The 22,404-nt window shown below is 35.9% G+C and overlaps 1 protein-coding gene across 2 annotated transcripts in view; it reads left to right on the top strand.

Annotated features, from left to right (window-relative positions):
• The first annotated feature begins 3,717 nt into the window (after positions 1 to 3,717).
• vangl1 (VANGL planar cell polarity protein 1) overlaps positions 3,718 to 22,404 on the top strand; it is a 41,965-nt gene continuing 23,278 nt past the window's right edge. The window contains exons 1-3 of one of the 2 annotated variants that reach the window (XM_073845657.1): positions 3,718 to 3,842; positions 14,707 to 14,924; positions 20,653 to 20,788. In XM_073845657.1, the coding sequence (XP_073701758.1) occupies positions 14,854 to 14,924; positions 20,653 to 20,788 (207 nt within the window). In that variant the 5' untranslated portion in view covers positions 3,718 to 3,842; positions 14,707 to 14,853. Of the gene's footprint in view, positions 3,843 to 5,002; positions 5,203 to 14,706; positions 14,925 to 20,652; positions 20,789 to 22,404 lie in introns of those variants that run through there. The other variant, XM_073845658.1, reaches the window with a different exon arrangement.

Below are 22,404 nucleotides of genomic sequence, written 5' to 3'. Positions count from 1 at the left end.
TTTTTTAAAACTTCACTAAAAGATTCTTTGAGGAAACATAAACGGTTCTTCTATGGCATCACTGCAAATACACCCTTTGGAACCTTTATTTTAGAGTGTAGTTTGTGGAAAAAAATGTTTAGAAGATAAAAAATTTAGTTGTAGTTTCAATACATTAAACGTGTAGCTCTAACATAATTTATCCAAGAAGGTACAGCATTAGTTCCTCACAGGCAAATAGGCTGATCAGTTTTGTGTGTCCCATGCTGGACGCGAACAGGCCTCGTTAGAGGATTATGTAATGAATGACCCTCAGCCCCGCTGTAATACCATATGTCTGCGTGTATGTCACGGAGAAGGGTCGAATACATTAGCCTTAAACTCAGGTAGCCAGATTAGACGTTGCCCCTTCATGCAAAGAGCCAATCTGTCGTATCTACATGTGTCTTAGATAATGTGTCTTATAATATTCACTAAAAACAAGCAGAAATATTTCATCAAAAAGGCCCAGCCTATTATGGTTTCTTCATCTGTACTCACGGAGTTTAAAAACGAATTAAAATCAGCCCATCCATCCATCCATCCATCCATCTATCTATCTATCTATCTATCACTGTCCCGGGTCAATCTGTCAGATTGGTTAAATTATTTGTGGCCAGATGGAAACGGACGGATGAGAGACAGGCGACATTAAGGGTGTTTATAAAGAAAAGAGTAGAAAAAACTGCTTAGAGGGGGAAACGAGAGTCAGTCTGTTCTCATTAGCTCTCGCATAGAAAGTGTCACACTCAGAACAATGCGGCCCGGCTGCGCGCGCACTCCCGGACCATCTGTGCACGCGTCAGACATACAATGATCAGATTTTCATCACACAACGACACACTGACATAGTCAGAGCATGCATTTGTTGATGCAGGCATTGAAGATTACAGATTTGTAACCTTTTTCCGGATATTTGCACAGAATCAAACACACAGACTAAGGCAACCAGGATTTTGTAAGAACTTTAGAAGAAAAAAAACATTTTTAATTTGCGGTTGCGCTACAGGCCAACTGTGATTATTATAAAAGGTATTTGGTAGCCCTGAAAGTACGAACGTTATTGCATTTGAGAACAAGTGCCCTATTTTTTTTAGTCTTTCTGCGAAAAAAAAAACAAAAAACATTTTTTTCACTCGGTTGTATTTTTTCACAATCTTTTCTTAGAAAATGCATTAAATAACAATGTCATCGACACCAATCAAAATACTCTCGGTGTTACCTAAAACAGAAGTATCTAAATAAATATTAATTACAATAATACATTTTTTAAATGACACTTTTAGTGTTGGGTGCACATTCAATCAATCCCAAATGCTATAATATGTGACTCTCTTGTTATACTCAATCGTGTCCAAATAACTTTCAGTACAAGCAGTCACAGACAAAGATCCTTCCATTCGGCCCTATTCCTGTGGACCTACAGCACTGGATTTTGTATGTCTAGCACCTGATTCAGATAATCAGCACAAGATCAGATAATACTATGAACTAATGGATCAGATAAAACTAGAGATGAAAAAAAATGTACAGTAATGAAGTCAGTGGTTCAATCCACAGGATTGAACAGGAAAACACTGATAAATGCCAGCCAGTCGAAGCATAAAGTTTCTGAGGCGCTCAATAGTGCCACTTAGTGGACAAACCCAGTGTCACTTCATTAATCTGATAGGTCTATAAAAATAAGGATAAAAATTAAGATACATCAGATATTATTATTGTTGATGTTATTATTATGCTCATTATCAGATTATTATTTATAACAAAAATAATATTATTAAAAATAAATTATAATTATTAAGCATAAATGAGGGTAGATGTAGGTGAAATATGATCTGTGATTGATCTGTCATATATCTGTCATCCAGCAAATACAGTGTTTTTGTTTCAGATCTGTTTTAGAGAAGTCCGACTCTAGTCTCCAATAGTGAAATAATGTAAAAAAAAAAAAAAAAAAAAAACTTTGCCGCCCCCTATTGGTTAAGAATGAGAATTATTATTTTTTTTTTTTTTCATGTAAAGATTACACTTTCTCTTCAATGCAGAGTGCAAAGTTAAGAAAAAGCAGATAGCATATTACTTCTGGGTCATTAATTAAATAAGCAAATATGTGACTGAGAATTTTCTCTTAAATTGTTATGCTCGCAATTGTTATTGGTCCTCGCATATTTAGCAGTCATTTAGCAGACACATTTATCAAAGCAACCTACAGCACACCTATATCACTACAATTACTATTACACGGATACAAATGTCTTTAAATTAGGCATAAAAGCAATGCACATTACCAAAGTAGGTTAATTTGTGTATTTGCAGATATGTATAGCCTATATTTTATAATTTTCCTGATTATTCTTTGAGATTTTGGACCATCAGTCTAAACGACCTTATTTTGGTAACCTTTGTAAGTGAACACTGAAGAAAAGCTTTAAGTGGCATGAACAGTGGAGGGAATATGTGGGGGATGGAGCTATATTTAATGGCAGCAAGCTCTCTCTGCATCTCTCTCGCTTCATCAGTTTTATGGAGTATGATAGCTGGACGCAATCAGGAAGTCAGTAAAAACTGCAGACAGGGAGATGTAAATGAAACAGACAAAAAGAGAGACAGACAAAAGACGTGCACATAAGATTTGACCTGATTAATATACATAACCCATAGTGTGCTATAGAGGGTTTGCACTTAGGTCACAGTTTGGTCAGTTACAAGGATGCACGAACATATTGGAGATACTCGGATGTAAACAACATCAGCATGAACTGCACGGTTAATGTACTAGGCTACTAAATACGTTGTTCTGTTAGTTTATGCTGTCTAAACCATGGAAAAGATGTGTGTAAGCTGCTAAATCATATAGAGAAGTACTTAGTAAGCAGGGAAGGGTGCAACATTTTGACAAACAAAAGTTAATAAGTGGCAAAGAAACAAACAAGCAGTATTAATTAAGATATTAGCCTAATATTTCACCTACCTGACTGGAAATGACAAGTACAAATACAAATGTTGTCAAGATTCTTGCCCTGGAAATCCTGGTTCAGTTTGGCCAACCACAAGCACCTCCTCTTGTTCCTCAGTTTTTGCATTCTTCTCCTTATTTGTTATAACTTTTGACAGTCTGTAGACTACTCTGATTGTTTTCCTGGTTTAGTACAGCCCAAAACATGACAAAAATTGACCATTTTCAGCAGCAGTAATCAGCAAAATATGAGACTTTCGTTATTTCCAGTGGCATTGTTTACATTCAGTACTGCCAATATGGCCAATTAATGAAGCATCCTAAAAACACTCAGTGGTTTATTCGAATAGGATGCAGCATGCAGGTAATAAATCCAACAGTACGATTGCGAGTTTGCCGTTGCTTTTAGTTTAACAAACAAGCATTTAATATTAAGTATCCTAATTGCCAGTTAACGTTACGTCCAATTCGTTCCGCAGACAAAAATAGACCCAACGAAAACCAAAGCACAATTAAATCCAACAGCGTGTCAGAGCAAGCGCTAAGGTGAATTTGACTGATACAAGCAATCAAATTACAGCAGCTGAAAAATACGTGTATATGTTATTCAGTGTTTTAGTGTTGTGGAAAAGCATTTGTACCAGTTTTCTCTAATTAGAGGCGATAACTCCCCCTAGCGCTGTACATTGTAATGAGTCTCAGTCGGTCCCTCCACCTCCTCAGCCAAAGTGCATCGCCTGTGTGCTCCGCCTATAAAGGTTACTATCATTACTGCCGTTAGATTGGTCGCAATGCCTGGTAGTGGGTAAATCTGGGTACAGTATTGATCGTCGGATCATTTTATTGGGGATGTTGGCGTAGCCGCTGGGTAAGTTTCTTCTGTACCTATTATCTATTCTTTTGTGCTCACTGCATTGATCTAAATTCAAGTGAACACCTTTTGGCATTGGAAGACACTGGGATACATGTTGTTAAAGTTCCCACGCCCAGCTTCAGTCTGTAAAATGACAGATTAAAGTCATTGCTATAGAATATTGATTATAGTCTTTATGACAGGGTTAGAACGAAAATCATTATTGATGCTTCCTGACGAGACGTCAAAGATTAACCCGTTACATTCACTGTGAAAAATCAATAAGATAAATACAATTAACGCAACGTTTAGATACACTTTCTGTATTTTTTTTAATGCTAATAAAAAACAACAGATTTCCTTAATGTGCAATAGGATGACTCCTTACGATCATTAATCTTGCTTTGTGACATCGAGTCGCTTTCAAAAATGCTGCTGGGTGGATCAGTCGCGCACCATGAAAAGTGCGTGTTTATTTATTTGCTAATGTGTTTATTAGATGTATTAGAGGCAGTGATGATGCCTCTCTTTTAAGCACATGGTTGGTATTCCGTTGACTTGGGTGGTGTATCCATGCCTAGAAGTCCGATTCGAAATAGAATTATTCTTTTGAGCCGATTCGATTGAATGATTCTGTGAAAGCAGCAGAGCAAAGGAATTCACTGACAGAACATTTCATGAAGAAGGAACTATACAGCTTTACAACTGGGGAAAGTAATATAATGATATATTTCATCATATAGGCCTAGTTAATTTTACGTTTTAGGAAAAAGGGAGATATTCTTTTTGATTATTTTATTCACCTTATTATTTAATTTCAACATTTATAATATTTCATTTTATAATATGTATTTATTTATTTAACTTGGTTTTCACATAAAACTGCTACCTTTGAAGTTACAATAATATGACTAACTGCTAAAACAAAAACAGCCTAATCTATATAATTTGTTGGGAAAACATAGTAATATATACAGCATTTAACCATATATGTATTTATCTATTTGAAAAAACACGTAAACATCGTGCTAAGGCTTCCGAAGCGCTAAACGAATTGGTGAATCGCCTTAAAAAAATGAGCCGTCCGAACGAACCGATTCTTTAGAATGAACCGGTCTTCCCAACGCTATCATTTACGCCCATGAGCTACACGCGTTTTATGACCTCTTGCGGTTCCCGTTTCTTTTCTTCACAGACTGCTCTTTGGCTGAGGGGGTTGCTTTCACATTATTGCAAAAAGAAACGGATATGTTCAATGTCAAAGCGAATCATTTTTGTTTTGAATGCGTGGTCCGCATGGAAACAACGAACGGCTTGCAGGAATGACAGATCATTGTGCCTTTTCCCATTGCGTTGGATTTGATGCAGCAATAGGGTAAATTGATGCTTATGTTTAACTTTATTCCTGATTGACTAATTTTCTTTTATTTGTTTATATATAAAATGATGACAAAAAAAAAGGGGTGGGGTTAGCTCTGAGCCTCTGACCATTATCTTGCTTATCTTTAAAAGGCTATTTGGGGGTCAACAGTCAGAATTAAACCTTCTCCTCTTTTCCAAACATATGCATGTGCTTATCCTAATAATTTCTGGCTGACTTTACCTTCTTGACTTCAAACCTTTGTTCTCTGACTTTCTCCTGTAATACTGAATGTGGAATAGCAAGTGTTTGTTTTAAGGTGAGTGAGTGTTGAGTCAGAGCATCTCATCAAAATTAAGATGATGTGAATTAATTTTATTGGGCATACACTTACAGTTTCTTGAGATACAGGTGTCCTAACTTGCTGTGAATTGTTATAGACCACATTTATACAATAATACATTCCTTCTCTTGGCTTGTACATCATGAATGAGAATGGACTTTCTTGCACTTCTTGGTCTCTTTAGGAAGCTACTGCCAGTTAATGTAGGTCAGATAATGCTGTTGGACTCTCTGAAAGATTCAGAGGAGACTGAATTGTGAAGCCTAAAAAAATACTCAAACTTGAGTTAGAATTGTGTTAGTAACACATTAGCAAAAGCTATTTTACCAGAGCAAGTGCACCTCTGCTATGTGTTGTAGTCTGTGTGGGTTTGACTGATAAACAGTGGAAATGTGTGTCTTTCTGAAGCACTAGAAATAAGTAATGTGGCAGTCTTTCTTGTTAAGCAGACATTGTATGTCTTTTGCACATCAGAAAACAACCGACTTGCAAATGCTGGCTTTTAATCTGTCAGTACAACTTTTGCATTTTATATCTGACAGTGCATGAATTATGCATTGGCCTATCTAAAAGTTTTACGCTCTCATGCGCTAAAATAACACTAAACTTTATCTCAAGAACACCGTGAAGGAACAAAACTCCCACATTGTTGTTTGGGTATCTGTAATGTATTTATAAACCGTCTTTCTATTGCTACACAGACATTCAACACACTTTTCATGTCTTGAAAATGGGATCACTTCCTATGTTTAATATTTAATGCTCCAGTGTTTTATTTTTGCTTGAATCTTTACAACCACATATCATTGTTTAAAAAAAACATTCCAAGGAAGAAGACGGAAAGGCATGTAGCCTGAAAACACTGGGCTTGATAAGACACTCACAAACTCTCTCACACACAATCTCTATTATAATTTCACAGTTTTTTTATAGTGTCTATCACAACACATCCTGAGCTTTCAACATTTAGTATCTTAGTATAGTAACACTTGGTATACTTAGTATCCTTTGCCTTCTAACAAAGGCTCCAGGGAAGGGAGTGTTAACAACCCTTATAACAGTTAAACTGCTGGGAAGCCTTGTTGTAAAATCCGTCAGAAGAGCTCATGCGATGGCCCTAGCTGCAATCACTATGCTAACCACATAAGCATTTGCTGTTTTTATTGTGAGAAGAAGAGACGAAAAGCGTTGGGGAATAACGATAGGCTACTCTGCGTCAGTGGCCTTTCAGGCAGTTATATGCACAATTTTATGTTATATACAGTAGGCCCGGTTTCACAGACAGGGCTTAGGCTAAGCCAGGATTAGGCCATAGTTCAATTAGGACATTTAAGTAATTTTTATAAACATGCTTGCAAAGAAACATTACTGGTGTGTATTTTAAGACAAAACAAAGGCACTGATATATTTTAAGGTCAAACAGTGCAATTTTATTTCAGTTAAAACAACTCAGACTTACATTTAAGTCTAGAACTAGGCTTAAGCCTTGTCTGTGAAACCGGGGGATAGTGTTTGGCTGTTACAAGCTTCAAATTGTTTTGTTGGCAGCAATCTAGACTATACACCAAATATGTATTTGCATGTGCTTTTAAAGATCTAGTGATAAGCGCAGTGTTTCTATATACAAAATAATACTGGATTGCATGTCAAGACTAACAATATAATTATCCAAATACTTGAAATACTTCAGGAGTGCAGTGTAACTGAGGTTGCAAGTGAGAGAGCTGCGTGTCTCACAAGTGCATGTGGACTACACAATGATTTTTTTTCCCAGTTTGTAATGTTTCTGACTACTCTTCCTGTTTGTGGGTGTGTGCGTGGTGGTTTCTCCACATCTGCTCCTTTGAGTCGGACTGCACTCACAGCTGGAGAAAGAGAGAAGAGAGTTTAGGATAGCATTCTCTATGGGGCTGGATTGTTCTGGCTAAATATAGAGCTACCAATGTTTCTGACACAATTATTTAATTTCCATCAGGCCTCAAGATCCAGATTAAAGAGAGCGAGGCTCTATAATGCAATTTTTCTGTTGCGTTATTGTAACTCGCTGTCACTCTGTCTTTCTCTGGACATTTTGCCATAATACACACACAAGAGGCAGTGTGTGTTGGAGATGTGACAAGTGGAGAAGTTTATAATTATGTTATATTTATTGAGTTTTTTTGTGTTCTAACATGACAGATATAAAAAGAATATCAGAAAATTATTAGGAAAGGCAAGAATTGGGCTAGAACTGAACCTGTGCCCAACCAAATGAGCACTGTGTTTTTATTTAGAATTTCTTTGAACAGTACAATACTAAATTTAAGATTATGTTAGCAATAACTAACAATTATCCATAATACGTCAATCATGCTAAATGTTAACTATTTTACTAAAATAAGAAGGATCTTCCAAAATGCATGTTATTTTTTATTTAATACTGACCTGAATAAGATATTTCACAAAAAAGATGTTTATAGTCCACAGGAGAAAATAATAGTTGAATTTATAAAAATGACTCCGTTCAAAAGATTACATACACTTGATTCTTAATACTGTGTTGTTACCTGAATGATCCTGAATGAGCTGTTTTTTTAGTGATAGTTGTTCATGAGTCCCTTGTTTGTCCTGAACAGTTAAACTGCCTGTTGTTCTTCAGAATTTTTTTTTTTTTTTGACAAATTCTTTGGTTTTTCAGCAATTTTGTGCATTTGAACCCTTTCCAACAATAGTTGTATGTTTGTGAGATCCATCTTTTCACACTGAGGACAACTGAGGGACTATGCAACTATTACAAAAGGTTCAAACACTCACTGATGCTTCAGAGGGAAATACGATGCATTAAGAGCTGGAGGGGTGAAAACTTTTGAACAGAATGAAGATGTGTACATTTTTCTTATTTTGCCTAAATATCTTTTTTTCATTTAGTACTGTCCTTCAGAAGCTACAAAAGATGTAGACGTACATGTTTCCCAGAAGTCAAAATAAGATAAAAGTTTTAAAAAAAATTAAGTTTTCATCCCCCGACTCTTAATGCATAGTTTCTCATTCTGGAGCATCAATGAGCATTTGAACCTTCTGTTATAGTTGCAAATGAGTCCCTCAGTTGTCCTCAGTCTGAAAAGATGGATCTCAACATTATACAGTCATTGTTGGAAAGGGTTCAAATACACAAAAAATGTGTATTTGTGGGACCTTATGGATTTTTCTGAAGAACAGCAGGGAATTTAACTGTTCAGGACAAACAAGGGACTCATGAACAACTATCACAAAACAAAAAACAAAAAAAGAAAAAAGCTTTGGATCATTAAGGTAGCAACACATTATTAAGAATAAAATGTAAAACTTTTGAACGGGGTCATTTTTATAAATTCAGCTATTATTTTTCTCTTGTGGACTATATGTAAACATCTTTTGCGTGAAATATCTTATTCAGGTCAGTACTAAATAAAAAATAGCATGCATTTTGTATGATCCCTCTTATTTTGGTAAAATAATTAACATTTTGCAGATTCTGCAAGGTGTATGTAAACTTTTGACCTCAACTATATATATATATACACACACACACACACACACACAACTCATCTTTACCGTTTCAATGATATGACGTGTTTGTGTTTGTATGCTTTAATATGTCAGTTATGGTTGCTTATTCTGAAGACTACAGTGTATTTTCTTTCCCATCATTACTTCTGTTCCTTTCTCCTTCACTGTCCTTCCCCCCTCTTCCCTCTCTCTTTCTGCTCTGTGATTCTGTCTGTCTTGTATTCTTGTTTAGTAGGTGAAGAAATGTTATTGTTCTGCCTTTGATCATTCATGACTGCCTCTAGGGCAAGGCAAACGTGAAAATCTTGCATGTGCATGTGTGTTTCTACATAAGTGTATATGATATGCATTACTCAGCGCTTTGAACATATGTTACAGGCTTCACTGAGCCTCTCTGTCAAATGATGTGTGTGTTCATGTGTCTTAGCTCTGTAGGTGTAATGGCTGTGAAAATCTGAGTTTTGATGGCTAAATGTAAAAGCCTCCAGGGACTCTCCTGCTCCAGTTAGCACTACATTCTGACTATATGCTCTAATAGCAACTGTCCATCAGCTCACGGTAAAATATGCCACTGTTTCCTGCTGCTGACTTCCTTTCTTCCGCAGAACACAAAAGGGTCTTTTTTTTAAAGCACTGGTTGCTCATTTAGAAGAAAATTACAGTTAATATGGAGCTTTCAAAGAACACAGAAGTATTGCAAATGTGACTCATACCGTCTTCCAAGTCCTCTAAAGCCAATGTGTGACAAAAAGACAGAAATTTAAGGTCACTGGTTACTGTGCCCATCTGTAATTATCACCATACCTTAGAAATAGACTGCAATCTGTCAGAGACTGTAAGCCAAGGGACCTAGATCTAGAAGACCTTCACAATTTGAAATCAGGCCCAGGTAAAAGATATTTTGAAGAATGTTTTAATTGCTTTTTTCTATACAGAGAAAATCAGTGGGGTCTGAAACAATATCAAAGCTTGTTGGACATGTCCGCTGTTCGTTTTTCTCATTTATTGTTTACCAGAACTCTGAAAACTGATTAAAGTTAACAGAGCAAGCCTGGTAAGATTAAAAAACTATTCACTCTGAATTAGCAATCTGTGTATCGCAATAATACAATGAATTTTGTAAACAGATTTTAGTTTTCAACTCCCTCTAGACAGTTCATCTAGACAGATCACATATCAAAGTCTTCAAAACCTTGCATTCCTGCTTTAACAATAGAGATTTATTTGGCCTGTGCTGCCCTGTGAAATATGCAATAACCTTTGAATTGTCTCCAAAATAATAACTGATCGACACGCAGTGCCAAAACTGAGATAAGAAGAGTGAAACCTGTCTGATGTTATAAAACATTTGGGTGTAATTGCTTTCTTCTACTTTATGATAGGATATAATAACATAAAAATACTTAGCCCCTAGCCTCCCTAACTTGATACACTGTCTGTGAGTGCATATCAGTGTACATGGAGTAACTTTAGAGGAATTCTTTCTTTGTGTGTGTGTGGGGGGGGGGGGTTGTGGTGTGTGTGTGTTAAGGGCACTATGAGGTAACCTCAGATGAATGTTATGTGTGCTTGTCCAGGTCAGATTTCTCCTATTGATAGGAAAATGAAGACTTGAAAGTGGTCAGTGCTATCTTGGCAAACTCACATACCACATGTTGATCAAGAACAGAGGTATTTTACCTGTATTCTTAGATAAACCAGCAATTAAGACAATCATCCCATTCTAAATAACCACAAGTTCAGAATGTTTATTATCATTCTTGTGATTTCAAAAGAATGTTTTGAATACCTACATAAGATATACTGATGTTGATGGGTCATTCTTTTGGTCATTGTTAAGTATCTATAAGAAGACTTAAAGGGGTAGTTCACCCAAAAATGAAAATTCTGTCATTAATTAGTCACCCTTATGTCGTTTTCCAAACCTGTAAGACCTTCGTTCATCTTCAGAACACAAATTAAGATATTTTTGATTAAATCCAAGAGCTTTCTGACCCTGCATAGACAGTAGCACAACTGACACTTTCAAGGCCCAGAAAGGTAGTAAGGGAATCATTAAAGGACTCTCATGAACGTGCATCAAAGACTGACACAGAAAAGAAGATATTGTTCAATAAAGTTGGTATTTTTTATTTTCTTGGTGCACAAAAAGTATTATCTTAGATTTTGTGATTAGAAATTGTGGTTGAACCACTGATGTCACATGGACTATTTGAACAATGTCTTTTCTACCTCTCTGGGCCTTAAATGTGTCAGTTGTGTTGTTGTATATGCAGGGTCAAAAAGTTCTCAGATTTCATCAAAAATATCTTAATTTGTGTTCCAAATATGAACAAAGGTCTTATGGGTTTGGAGCGACATGAGTAGGGATGGGAATTGATAAGATTTTTACGATTCCAATTCCATTTTCGATTCTGCTTAACGATTCGATTCTTTATCGATTCCCTTATCGATTCTCATTTAGAAGAAAAGGGACAACAAATTGTTGATTAGCATCACCATCACCAATGAGAATTTATTAAATAATAAAATAAATATTCTTCTGTAAAATTAACAAAATACAACGTAAATTATTTTGTGGCAATTCTACAAGAATGTCCAACATTTTCTAATAGAAATTAAAATTCTCCTTTTTAAAAGGATATAGGCCTATATGAACTCAAAAATAGAACTGTCAGCCAGTGACAAATACAATACAGTGTAAAATGCAACTGAACTGTGCATTTTGCAAATCTGCAACCATCAGCTTGCTGTGAAGATTTAACAATTATTTTGCAAAAAAATAAGCATATCTGCTTTTTCAGGAACGGTACGTGATCTTTCTGGACTTATGTGATGGTCATCAAAATGTAATGCATGAGAAGGCGTTCATTTAACGTTAACTGTTACTAACAGCAAGTTTTACACAGCTAATATGATGGCAGTGTTTGTTAGTTAATTAGTTATTATTTATTAAATATCAGTTTTATTAGCCGAGGACATGCTAACGTTGTTGCTGCTGCTGCCGCTGCTGGGTTGAGAACTGTTGGCGCCTAAGCGGAACAAACGCTCAAAGGACTGGTTGTATTTCACCAAAAAAGACGAAAATAGGGCAACTTGCAATACTTGCAGCATGGATATTTCCTCAAAGGGAGGAAATACCACTAACATGATAAAACATTTGCGCGCACAGCATGCAATAACAATAAAAGAATGTTGCGTTTTCGATCCGCTCCGGACTCCTTACTATTGACTAAGCGTAAGCTACGCAACGTGCGTAAGTTACGCAATGCGCGTGATGGCGTCATTCGTGCCCACTGGAATCGTTAAGGGAATCGTTTGCAAATTTTGCAAACGATTCAAAGGAATTGAAACACTGGGAACCGGTTCTCAACAAGAACCGGTTTTCGATTCCCATCCCTAGACATGAGGGTGAAAAATTAATGATAGAATTTTCATTTTTGGATGAACTATCCCTTTAAAGGCCCACTGAAGTGCTTTAATACACGCAGCATTATTCCATGTGTTGATATAATAACTGAAACAGGAAGACAGGGCGGGACATATCATAGCATTTTGTTTATTTTACAGCTTGGACCAGAGCCGCTGACCTTGGTAAATGACAGTCACAATCTCCTCCATATCTCTATAAAATATAGCATTCTGTGTAGCATTCAAATGGGTCCGATATGTTTTATGGTCTACGCCGACTCGCAATATGATCCACTTCTTGCTATCGCGTCTCTGGACCAGAGCAGACCGTGTGCACGCTGCAGCGGTTTGCGTGATACAGTGCGAAGCCAGACCCCAACAAAAAACATATTTACACAGTCTAAATTATTCACTATCCCCTATATAGTGCACTACATGCCATTCACCATAAAGAAATACTTATTCTGTGAACAAGTGACCAATTTCAGTCGCAGCTTTACCGTCTATTTATAGTGTAGTGGGCGGGACTTTTCGGATTGTAGAGAGCATTTGATTGGACAGAAAGTTTGATGAGAAGCTGAAGTGCAGGTTGATGTCGTCAAATCTGCTGATTCATATTTGTGGATGTGAGAGACTGTAAATTTTGAATGCTTATATCTTCTAAATGTGACTTTTGTCATTGTTTTGGAACACACTAGCTTATAGATAACCTTAAGGCCCTAACATATTCATAGTAAAAGTCAAAAAACTTAAATTTCGATTTCATGGGGACTTTAAAGCAGCTAGAGTAAATATTTGAATAAAGTAAATTCAGTAAATGAATGCAGTATATTTTAGTTGGACTAATTGTATTTAATCAATATCTGTAATGTAATTTCTTTGTTCCGTGTGAATTATAAAGTAGTCCGCTATTGTTTGAATAAACAGGTATTTAATTTTGTATCACGTTTAATTTAATCTGCTGAATCATTTGTCACAAATTAATTAATTAAATGAAGCCCCTAAAACGTATATGAATGTGGCATGGAGTGAGAGACAGAAAGTATATTGCAGATTTGTAATTCCATCATGGTTTAATGCGAGTGACTTGTGATGGAATAAATTTACCCATGCTGTGATCTAATTTTTAGACCTGTAAATCCTCTTATAGGTGTGTATTTGTGAGTGTGCTTTGTTAGTGTGTTGATGTGTTGGTTGCTTGCTTTGAGATGGCAGGTGGCACTAGAGCGTGAGTGCACTCCAAATTAGTAATTTATGAGCGGATAAATCAATGCACAAGGTCTGTGCTGGAAGTCTCAGTATAAAACCTTGATACTCACTGCTTGCTAGCCTCATGTGACTCTTTAATGATGGTGTGATGGTTCAAAGGCTTCTTTTTTTTCTCCAAACTCTTTGTTTTTGTCCAGGGCTTGTGAGTCACATCACTCTGATATATCCCTACACTGGGTGCTAAATAACCAACCAATCAGAATGCCCCTTTGGTCCTGCAATCTGGCATGTCATTCAAGTTTCAGCAGCTAAGAAAACCATAGCTGGCCTGCAAGCTTAGGCTAAATGTGTTTGAAAGGTGTGGGAAAGTGCATATGTCTGCTTTACGGTAATGTAGTCTTGCGATTTCGGAGATCGAATTTAAAGTGACACCATGAAACCGAGCAGTCAGAATTCCCTGAAGGTGGAGAACAGAAAAAAACTGCTAAGAAAAATAGCTTCCACAACAGCTCAAGTGAAAAGGCTCTGTGGGCATACTAATGAAAAGGAATAGCTGAATACTAATGAAATACAGTTGATATCCTAAGGATCATACCTTCCATTCCTTAATAAATTATCACTTGCAGATGTATTCCAACTAAGAAGGAGGAAGCGGAAGGCGAGAGAAATACATTTATTAGTTGGCTTCTGAACTGGCTAAAGTTAAGTAGTACTGAAACAGATGCACCTTAATCTTACCAGCAAAGGTGGTTTACAGTGCTTTAGGCATTGCTGCAGTAAACTCTTGATGCTTTTCCTGTGTGCATTCACATTTATGCATTTAGTAGATGCTTTTTATCCAAAATCGACTTGCCTAGGTTTCCTGGGAATTGAACATATGACCTTTAGATAGCCTTAACCTTTTTAAAAGACTGTGTATGTGCTCTGAATTAAATTATGTACATTATTACAACATTATTTTATTGTATTTTATGTGTTTATATTTTAAGGAGATTGTTAAAAAAATCTTTCTTTCTCTGTCTTTTTAGGTTAATGTTTGATAACCGAAAGCCCCTAGAAAGGATCCTGTCATCTTGCGCAGCTTCATGTATGTCCTGATCATCGTCCGCACTTTAACCGTCTCCGCATTCCTCCCTCCGCTGCGTTAAACCAGTCACAGCACGGACAGTATTACAATGGACACAGATTCCATCCACTCTGGTTATTCCCACCACTCCAACAGGTCACGGGGGTCAAACAAACAGAGGTAAAGGGCTGAACTGCCTGTGCACGTGAATGCATACACACCAGACTCTCTTTTTCCCTCTAATGCCTCTTTTTCTCTCTCTCGAGGGTTTTCCCAGGTTTCCTCACACTTATTCATGCAGAAAATGAATATTGTCATCATGAAAAGATTCCGCATTTATTTAGAGCTTGAAGTGTATTAATAAAATTAAATGAATTTTTCTGTGAGACGATTCTGTTGCTCATTAGTGATGGGATGGGTTTAATTACTTGCAGATTAAATTATTGAGAATTTGCCTCTGATGATTTTAAATTACTACTTTTTAAATAGGTAATCAGTGTCATAACTCATTGAAGAAATGTTCTTGTTTAAAGGTTCCCTCGGTAATTAAAAATGAATACTCCTCACAAATATAATTAAAAACGACATATACTCACGTGGGATGAAAACTCTATTTGCGTAATTCTAGATTAGTCTAAACCAGGCCTGTTTTAAGGGTATTTTTATTTTTCTGCATTTTCAAAGTTTTTTAAATGACTACATGACCAAATAATGGAAATCTGATCCTTATGTTTTTGTTTAGGATAAAGTAGTGCTGTAAACTATAAACTGGTTTGAATTATGCAAATAGTATAATTTTTTTTAAATTGTTGATTGATGGGGAAATCCCTTTTAACTTTTAAGTCTTTACTGGGCAAATAAACTAACTGTAAACGGCTGTTAACAGAAGCCAGAGACGCTGAAGACAGACGCAAAGAGGAGAAAATTCTGTAGCAGGCAGAGTAAACTTACTGTTCACAATGCGCAAAATATACAAACAAAATTCTAAAGGTGTTGAATGCATCTCTGAGGGGAACTGAGAAAAGTTGAAATGGTATTTCTTTTCATCGTACCTTTGTATATTGCATATTAAAGTAGCGTTCATAAACGCAGCACTGTTTTGTTTGCAGCAGTAACCAAGGAAATGTTGTATTGCTGCTGTTCCATAAGTGCCACCTGCTGTCAGAGAGTGATTTTGCACTCTCATTCAGCCTGGCTGCTGTTTGTGTTTCGTTCAGATGTTATATGTAGCAAGAAGCTATATCAAGAAGCTAAGGTTAGAGCATTCTGTTTTTGGTTTAAATTTTGAGATTATACAATCTAATTTACATCAAAATCAGCTCATGCTATATGTAGCATGTTTGTTTAGATCATGATTAAAATGCAGTGGTTCTGCATCTGTTTCATGCATTCTGATTCATATAAAGGCACAGTCAGGGAAAAACCGGTGATAAACCGCCAGAATCAACAAAATGTGATGCAGATTTTTGGTCAAACCCTCCAGCACTAGGATAAAGTCAACATGCTGTCTCTATATCTATTTTTTTTTTCATTGCTGCTGTTTATGTAGATTCTTATTGTAGAATTGCTTGCGATTGTATGACACTTTTGACTCATGCTCACAGATTTGACCTGGATTTTCAGCTGCTGTGATCTGAGCCAGAGATTTTCACATATTCTCTCAGTTCTCCTTGTCAGTGCTTACTTATATACTCTAATACCATTAGACTGTGTTGACCACACCCACTGTAATTAGGAGGTTATTTATTGAGCTCCACTATTGTTAAGTTTCCTATAAAATCTCCAGTGAAAGGCCCAAACAGGCCTGAGGAATTCCAGCATGAAAGCAAAAAATGTTTGTCTTCTCTGAGAAAGCCACAATTGAATGTCCTCTTTCTGTTTCAAACTTCCTGCCCTTTTTTACTTCTTTATCCCACTTTCTTTCACTTATATTTTTTATCAGTTAGTAAAAGTTTCTGGATGAATTAGCACACATACCTTACCCCATTATCTCCATATCTTACTTCAGTCTAGTTTAACTTTTACAGACATGGACAAAAAAAAACTTTTCTCTAAAAGACGTGCAAATAATAGTTAACACAAAAAAGAAAATTCTGTCATTAATTACTCACCCTCATGTTGTTCCAAACCTGTTAGACCTTCATTCATCTTCAGATGCAAATTAAGATTTTTTTTTATGAAATCCAAGCTTTTTGACCCTCCATAGACAGCAACGAAACTACCACACGACCAAGAAAGGTAGTCAGAACATCATTAAAAGAGTCCATGTAACATCAGTGGTTCAACTTTTTTAGGAAGTTATGAGAATAGTTTTGTGTGCAAACAAGACAATAATAATGACTTTATTCCACAATTTCTTCCTTTCCGCGTCAGTCTTCGAAGTGCGTTGACAAGAGTACCACTACTTACTGATATCTCCTTCTGTATCTGTAACTTGTAGCATACTCTCATCTAGCTATATTTTTCAAATTAAGCTGAAATGCACAGTTTAGATCATCACACATTTATAATGTCAGGGTGGGGACGGACACCTCAAAGTTTCACCAGGGGCTATCATACTGCCTCTCCCATTCAGCATCAACACCCAGTTTGTATAACTACTAATTAAAATCCCATGCTTGCTGCAGGGTATTTAGAATACTAAAATACACACAGAGTTAAATAGATCTGCACTGCTAGAAAAGAGGCTTTGGTGTTTTATTCATGGATTGCATTTTTTAAAAATCTCTTCGGGAACTTAGTGCCAAGACCTTTAACAAAAAAATATGAAGTCTGAAAACCATTTAGATATTTTTAGAAAATGAGAAAAGAAAGAAGAATTAGAGAATGTAGTGTGGTGCAGCAGTTGAAGATCTGTTTGAGGTTTGAAGCAATGTCAGCAGGACAAAGAGGACAAAAAGCTTGTCTGAATCCACTTTTGCTAGTTTAGGGACAGGAAAAATGGTCAGCGTGCCCAGCGCATGGTCTAAAAGGGTTGTCCCTATTTTCTTAATGAGTCATGGGTGTGTTTTGGGCGTAACATGCATTAAACCAATCAGTGTCAAGAACCAGCTGCGCTTGCACCATGGCGAATTCGCTATTTACTCAGCGGAATTTGCAAGAACAAAGACTGAACGCTTCTCCAGTAAGCAGGGTCGGCGCCATGGGGGTAATGGGGGCATTTGCAGGCCGTGCCCCCACAAACGAGTGCACCCCCTTTTCATCCTTTCCCCTCCTTGCTGAATATGATCATTTTCGAAAGTGAAAGTGAAACCAAAAAAGCAGCGTGCATTAGAAAGCGATTGACTATCCGTTATGACATGTAGGCATTTTTATATTTATGTACACAGTAATAATTATTTTACATTGTAATCCTTGCGTAATATTGTTTAGTTGACTTAAGACCAGGTTTAATTTGGTCAATGGTGCAATCTTTTTCAGTTGCCTCAAAATAGCAACGCTCCAACAATGCATGTAAATGCATATGGTATTTAAACAACATGGTGCAGGATGTGAAAAAGATAACTGACTAGCAAAGGGGTCTAAAATCAACAAGTGAGTGAAACCATTTGTGCTAGAAAATTTCAGGAAAAGGTTTCTATAATTTTTTACAAATGTATAAAAAATGTGTGTTTATGGGCCATTCTATAGAATTAGTCCAAAGTCAGAGTTGGAAACGTCTTGAAAAAATTTCGTTTTTCAAAAAATTTGTATGTATGCAAATTGTATAATATCCAAGGTACACATTTCTAGTAATTGTGCAGTTAATTCTCATATTGTATTTTCAGAAAGTTTGGGAATATTTGTCCTATCCCCAAATTTGTCACTACCAAAACACAATAATAATAATTTAAAAAGAAGGGTTATATTGACCTATTCAGATTTTGCTTACATCTACATTGTAAATATATATTTTTTGCTATTTTATTACATTCTTTTAAAGGTAAATCAATAACAAAAAAATATTTTAACCATATTTCAAATGTAATTTATGAGATTTGTTGCATTTTACTATGGAAACTCCAATGCAAAATGTTTTGGTAGTGAAAATTTTAGATATTTTTGAACCTAACTGAAAGATGCTAATCAGCACATGGTTAGCTATCACAGTTCTGAACAGTGGTACACATATAAAAACTAAAGCTAAGGAATAACTCATAAAAAAGTTTGGTGATGAGTTTCTGGCTCAAAGTTTGCATTTAAAGTCACTCCAGAGATGTTCAGCTGGGATTAGTACTTTGCTTTCTGCAGACCAGACAAGTTCTTCCACACTGGCTGAATCAATCATTTCTTTTTGAACCTTGCCTTATACACAGAGGCATTGTCATGTTAGAATAGAAAAGGGTCCTGTCTAAGCTGTTGCTATCAAATTAGAAGAACACGATCCCCTAGAATATCATTACAGGGCTCCCAAAATTTCAAAATCTCTGGTAGCCCTTCGGGCAGGTACTCTTCAGATTTTGGTAGCCCGAAAATTAATTTAACTAGCCCAAATAAAAAATAAAAAATACTTCTTTTTTTTTTTTAAATATAGAAAATCAGATAGGAGTCTAAACTTAATCAAAAATGTTTTCAATACACAAATATAAACAAATATCAGGAAGGAATTTTATTTCACTATTTGGTGTATCTGCAGATTTTTTAAATATCAATTTAAGGCAATTTATAAATCGAGTATATCATTTATTATATTTATTTAAAACATAAATATTACTGTCTTAATTGTTTAGTATTTTAGAAGGCACATTAACTTCCTTCACATTTACAACTCTATGTGTTTGCTGCATAAAAACATAGGTCGATAATTGCAATCATTTGACCATAAACAGATGAAAAAAATGTGGAAATAAAAATTAAATCTCTGTCACGCTTTAGGAGCGCTGAAATATTACGGTTTTTCTTATACTATTTAACATATTTAAAACTTTTTATGGCCTTAAATTTGATACAACTAAATTGAGGAGTTTAAGGACCTGCAGGAGCCCTCTACTTTACGATAGCCCATCAGGCTGGCCGGTGAAACATTTTGTTAGCCCGACTGGAAAATACAATAGCCCCGGGACGTCGGGCTAGCGATTTTGCGAGCCCTGCATTATATGCTTAAACATTAGGATTTGTACCCCTGGAAATTACTACAGTAGTCAAACCTGTTTATTAGAACAGGGTATCCCAATACTTTTGGCAAATATTCTATATCCTAAACCAGGTGAAAACCACTAGTATAGTTAAAAAGTATAATTCACCCAGAACCGAAAATTCTGTCATCATTTTTGCTTACCCACCTGTTGTTCCAAATCGATATTAGTTTCTTTCTTCTGCTGAACACAAAAGCAGATATTTTTAAGAATGTGGGTAACCATCAGTTGCTGGTCCACATTGACTTCCATTGTATGGAAAAAAAACTATGAAAGTCAAATACAACTGGAAGGTAGACATTCGTTTGTGAAACAGAGCTAGTGTGTCATCAGTCAATGTAACAATTTCATTTTCATGCTTCATTGTGACAGTGTGTGAGAGAAAAGGCTGTCTTATTTGCTTATGTCAATAATTACTTGGAGCGAGATGTATGTGTTTGAAACTGTTTGAGGAATGTGTGTTTGAACAGTAGTGCTGTATTTGTTTGTTTATCTGTTTTGTTTTATTCTAAGACTTACCAGACATTAACTATGATGACTAGAAAGACTGAGTGACAGAGAGAGAGAGAGAGAGATTAGGGTCGTCACAGCTCACTGCATCTAACCCAGTTTGCACCAGATGCTCCAGCTAGGGCATGTGCTAGAGGAAGCCAGCCCGTGTCAGCGAGAGGATGAGGAGCGAGAATGATGATGGTGGTTATCCTGTCATTAGTCTGAGTGTGTTTCCCCGCTCCCATCACCATGGCGACAGCGTTTCCCTCACCTCCGTCGCTCTGTGTGTCTCTCTCGTGCAGTGAACGCAGCAGCAGGGATCGGCACAAATCACACAGCCGAGACAGCAGCAGCCGCTCAGACAAAAATGTCACCATCAGTGCATCGTCAGCTCAGCCACAGCAGCCAGATCAAGGTTCCGCCCCCACAGACGCCCAGGTGAGTCAGACACTAAATGTATTTAAAGGAATGAATGTGGCAGCGATTATCACCATTGTGCCATTGATGTATATTCCTTAAGCTACTCCAGGGGAGTAAATAAAACTTGAATAAAACTCCTTCTTGGAACACTCTATACAGACTGACAAGGATTAGAGTAAAGCAACAGTGGGCTGGGAGCTGGGGACTGTGACGTTTGGCTGTTAAAGGATTAGTTCACTTCCAGAATAACAAATTTCCTTTAATTTACTCACCCCCATGTCATTCAAGATGTTCATGTCTGTCTTTCTTCAGTCGAAAAGAAAGTAAGGTTTTTGAGGAAAACATTCCAGGATTTTTCTCTATATAGTGGACTTTAATGGTGGCCAATGGGTTGAAGGTCCAAACTGCAGTTTCAGTGTAGCTTCAAAGGGCTCTACACGATCCCAGCTGAGGAATAAGTGTCGGTTGAGCACCATTGAAGTCCACTATATCCTAAATAAAAACCTTAATTTCTTTATTGACTGAAGAAAGAAAGACATGAACATCTTGGATGACATGGGGGTGAGTAAATTATCGTGAAATTTTTATTCTGGAAGTGAACTTTTAAAGGAAATGGAACATTTTAATTTTTTTTTTTTTTTTTTTAAGTTTTTAAAGTGTAAATCCAGATTTAATTAATTATATTTAATTAAATTAAAATAATCAATATTATGTCAAATATTGATATTTCATATAATATTAGTATTTTATTTTATATAAATAATTTTTTATATAATACATTTAATTGTAAATATATTAATATTGTACTACCATAAAAAAATTGGGGTCAGTGAGTTTATTTTGATTATGAAATTATTACTTTTATTCAGCAAGGATGCATTAGGTTGATCAACAGTGACGATAAAGATTCTATTTAAAAATAAATTCTGTTCTTTTAAACTTTCTGTTCATCATAGAATCCTGAAAAAAATGTATCTTCGTTTACATACAATATTAAGCAGCACAACTGTTTTCAACAAAGATACTAAAAAAAATAATATTAATATTAATATGACAATACTAATATTTGAATGATTTCTGAAGGATCATGTGACATTGAAGACTGGAGTAATGATGCTGAAAATTAAACTTTGCCATCACAGTGTTAGTATGTATTTTTTATTATATTAAAATAGAAATCAGTTATTTAAATTGTAATATTTCACAATATTACTGTTTTACTGTATTTTTATCAAATAAATGCAGCCTTGTTGAATGTAAGAAACTAAGAGAATTCTATTATAAACAAATTCAAATGTCTTGTTGACCCCAAACTGTTGAATTGTAAGTTGATATTTTAATGATGTATATGTATGTGTGTGTATATATATTATTATTACTGATAAATAATTTTCTAATTCTTATTTTACTCATTGCGCACATTGCAAACCAATAAATATAGTTACACATAGTGTATATAGTGTATAGATGCACTAATACAAACATGCTGCATTGCATATGCATTTGTGCAGAATATATTTGATGAGACTGTATGTGATGGGGTGGGAGCGTCATCCTGACCTCTGCTCAACAAGCACACAGGCCATAGTTAACAGAGTAAAGAGGATAACAGGGATTTTAGAAAGCGACATGCT

The sequence above is a fragment of the Garra rufa genome, chromosome 8 (genome assembly GCF_049309525.1).
Source record: "Garra rufa chromosome 8, GarRuf1.0, whole genome shotgun sequence".
Taxonomy (NCBI): Eukaryota; Metazoa; Chordata; class Actinopteri; order Cypriniformes; family Cyprinidae; genus Garra; species Garra rufa.
This window is presented reverse-complemented; position numbering and strand designations above follow the sequence as displayed.